The sequence below is a fragment of the Lathyrus oleraceus genome, chromosome 7 (genome assembly GCF_024323335.1).
Source record: "Lathyrus oleraceus cultivar Zhongwan6 chromosome 7, CAAS_Psat_ZW6_1.0, whole genome shotgun sequence".
Taxonomy (NCBI): Eukaryota; Viridiplantae; Streptophyta; class Magnoliopsida; order Fabales; family Fabaceae; genus Lathyrus; species Lathyrus oleraceus.
In genome coordinates this window covers 306,628,139-306,631,326 of record NC_066585.1, presented here as the reverse complement: position 1 = coordinate 306,631,326, position 3,188 = coordinate 306,628,139, and the positions used below count along the sequence as shown (strand labels likewise).

Here is a 3,188-nt window from a genome sequence, read left to right as displayed (position 1 = left end):
AAAATATTTGTTCTAAATTATAAGTCACTTTACAATTCTAATGCAACATTAATGAATTTTTTCCAACTTATCCTCTATCATTTATTAGTATTTCTTCTCACAATTCTTTAAATTTCTTTTTTATCTATAATAAATGAAAGACAATATTATAAAGTTATGCATAATTTGTCTTTCTCATACAACAATCATTATGTTTCTTAATTTATGTAAAATATGCAAAACTAAGGGTGTACGCGGGTTGAGTTGGACCGAGTTTGGCATAACCCGTTACCCAACCCGTTCAAACTTCAATGAGCCGAGTCTGTAGTCCAACCCACAATTTCATTGTCAAAACCGATCCAAACCAATCCGTTCAATAATGTGTTGGATTGGGTTGGATTCGTGGGTATTGTTTTAAATAAAAAATATATTTTTTATGATTCTTTTTGTCGGTTTTAAAAAAATGTAACACAACTCAATACAATTATACTCATTTATAACACTTAAATTCAATGAAACACATAATATCTAATAAAATTCATCAACACGACGTAACACTTTATAATAGTATAAAATTCAACAAGACACGTTATTTTCATAAAATACATAAGTTGGAAATGATACAAAAAAAAATAAGAAACAACATTTAATCTTGGAATTATGTAAACTCATTGGTCTAGTAGTAGTATTGGTGGAAAATATTTTTTTTTTTGAAAAAATTAGGATTATTAATGAGATATTAGTTTTATATTTTTATTTAAAATAATAATAAAAACAATAAAAAATTATTAAAGTCATATCAATGGGTTGGGTCAACGAGACTGCGGATTGCAAAACACAAATCCGATACCCGAACCAAAATTATACGAGTGTTATGAGTTGAGTTAAATATATTCGTAAATGAATGAGTTCGGTGAGTTGAGTTAAATATATCCATAAATGAATGAGTTCGGATAATTTATAGATTTAATTGGTTTGGATCAACGAATTCGTGGATCGACCCGCAGTATGAACTTCCATATACAAAACATCTTATCATATAAGACGGAGAGTAAATAAGCCATAAAATTTAACTTTTTAAATTAATTTAAAAATTAAAAGTTAAAAACCATCCAAATAAAATATCAAAATGTATTTAAAAAAGAAAAAAAAAAGTTGATTTAAAATAAAATAAAAAAAAGCCCACGTCATCCCTCCCCTAGGAATTATATTGAGGTAGAACTAGAAAAACCCTTTCTGAAACCCTAACAGAAGTGGCGGCAACACCGCCTCTGGTTTCATCGTCTTCTCCACCTTCTTCAGGTTCATCTTCCTTCTCCAATATTTTCTATCAATCTTCGTAGTTTATTATTACTTTACTGTTGCACAATTATCGGTAACTTTCTATTCGATCGAATTTGAACTAAGATACAATAATCCGTAAAAAAACCAAGGTTACTTTTATTCGTTAGGTCATTCAACTTATTCAACTGTGTTTCTGTTTTTGTTTTTGTAGTGAAATTGTTGATTTAGTTTTGAGGCACCATGAGATTGGAGAAATGCTGGTTCTGTTCTTCTACTGTATATCCTGGACACGGAATCCAGTTTGTTCGCAACGATGCAAAGGTAAGCTATTAATAGTAGAAATTATTATAGCTCTTGTTGAAACTATTGCTATTGAAATTTATTATAGTTCTGGCTTGACAATATAGCAGAAACGAGAAATTTAGGCTGGGAGTTTGGAGGGTAAGGGAGGGGAGAGTTTTGAAAAATAGGAAGGATAGAGAGAAGAGAATCGAAGGATTTTGGTTGGGGAGGGTTTGGGAAGATTTGTTTTTATTCATAACGCCAAAGACCCTCTAATTTAATTTGGGAACTCAAAACTTGTATTGGAGGAGGGTTTTGAAGGGTTTGGGAAGAGTTGGCATTTATGCCACCATAATATGTAAAGTTGGTAAAACTTTCAATATTTAAGCTATGCTTTGTCTCCGTTACCTCTTTTGTTTATATGCAACATGGCTTTTCAAATATATATTCGTGACATGATTCAACTGCGATGCTTCTTCGGCTATTTGCCTGCAATGCTATCCATTATTTCACAGTAGATATCCCTCTTCTGTAATTTGATATTTTATTTTAGCAATGTTATAGGGATTTGGTTGGCTCTTTTTAGATATCCCTCTTCTGAACTTCCAAATCATCTTATCACACCAATCTAGATGGGTTTAGTGGTTGCTCATATCATCTATTTAGTTTGTCAATTATCAATGTTTCACTCTTATATGTAACTGGCTGGCTAAATTTGAAAAAAAGCTTTGTGTGTGTGTTTGTTTGTTCATAGCTTCACTTAACGTGGCATTTATGGTTGCAATGTCTCAACATGTTCTTGTTGTAGATTTTTCGATTTTGTAGGTCTAAGTGCCACAAGAACTTTAAAATGAAGAGGAACCCTCGGAAAGTAAAATGGACCAAGGCATATAGGCGAGTGCACGGAAAGGACATGACACAGGTAAATGAAACTCCCGTCCTTGTTGTCATAATCTCTCCTGTGTGCCTGTGTGTTAATTACACTATTGGTTTGGAGAAGCTTCACACTTCTTTGTTTGTTGTTTTAGGATTCAACCTTTGAGTTTGAGAGGAAGCGTAACAGGCCTGAGAGATACGACAGGAATCTTGCTAACAGTGTCCTCAACGCCATTCCAAAGATTGATAAGATCCGAGTTGCCCGGGAAAAGACACACCATGCGAATAGGTTATTCTTTACTTGATATCCCAAAGATTTATTACAGGCTGTTTTTCTTTCCGTTCTCTTCTGACATTTTGTTAAATCTCCTATAGGATGAAGGGCAAGAAGGAGAAGGAACGGATGGAGGGTGCTAGGGAGTTGGAACAGAGCATCCATATGCTTCCCATTCCTAAGGTCAAAGTGGATGAACCTCTTAAGATTAAAGTGGCTGTTTCCCAACAACAATCAGAGCAAAATCTTGCAATGGAAGAGTGATATCGATGCTGCATTCTTTTTAATATAGCCCAAATTGAAAGTTGATATGTTGCTCATCAGTAATGTGAATGATGAAATTTTGAAACGAATTTTTGTAGTATTTGAGAATATGTATGTGGTGTTTTTAGATAATGTTTTAATAGTTTATGAGATAGTGAACTAGTACAACTACTCCTTGGATGTTTTGATTTTATAATGAGTATACTTACTATTCAAATGGATTATGGCA

At 33.0% G+C, this 3,188-nt stretch overlaps 1 protein-coding gene across 1 annotated transcript; it reads left to right on the top strand.

Annotated features, from left to right (window-relative positions):
• Positions 1-1,138: 1,138 nt before the first annotated feature.
• Positions 1,139-3,188, top strand: LOC127105885 (probable ribosome biogenesis protein RLP24). The gene is made up of 5 exons (XM_051043094.1): positions 1,139-1,281; positions 1,475-1,584; positions 2,354-2,467; positions 2,574-2,710; positions 2,797-3,188. The coding sequence occupies exons 2-5, from the start codon at positions 1,504-1,506 to the stop codon at positions 2,957-2,959; spliced, it is 495 nt and encodes a 164-aa protein (XP_050899051.1). The 5' UTR covers positions 1,139-1,281; positions 1,475-1,503; the 3' UTR covers positions 2,960-3,188.

What these genes read in the sequence shown, in the direction of transcription:
- LOC127105885 (XM_051043094.1), top strand. Translation starts at nt 1,504, where the DNA reads ATGAGATTGGAGAAATGCTGGTTCTGTTCTTCTACTGTATATCCTGGA. An exon ending in TTGTTCGCAACGATGCAAAG is followed by an intron (nt 1,585 to 2,353) that starts GTAAGCTATTAA and finishes TTCTTGTTGTAG; the next exon opens with ATTTTTCGATTTTGTAGGTC. An exon ending in ACGGAAAGGACATGACACAG is followed by an intron (nt 2,468 to 2,573) that starts GTAAATGAAACT and finishes TTGTTGTTTTAG; the next exon opens with GATTCAACCTTTGAGTTTGA.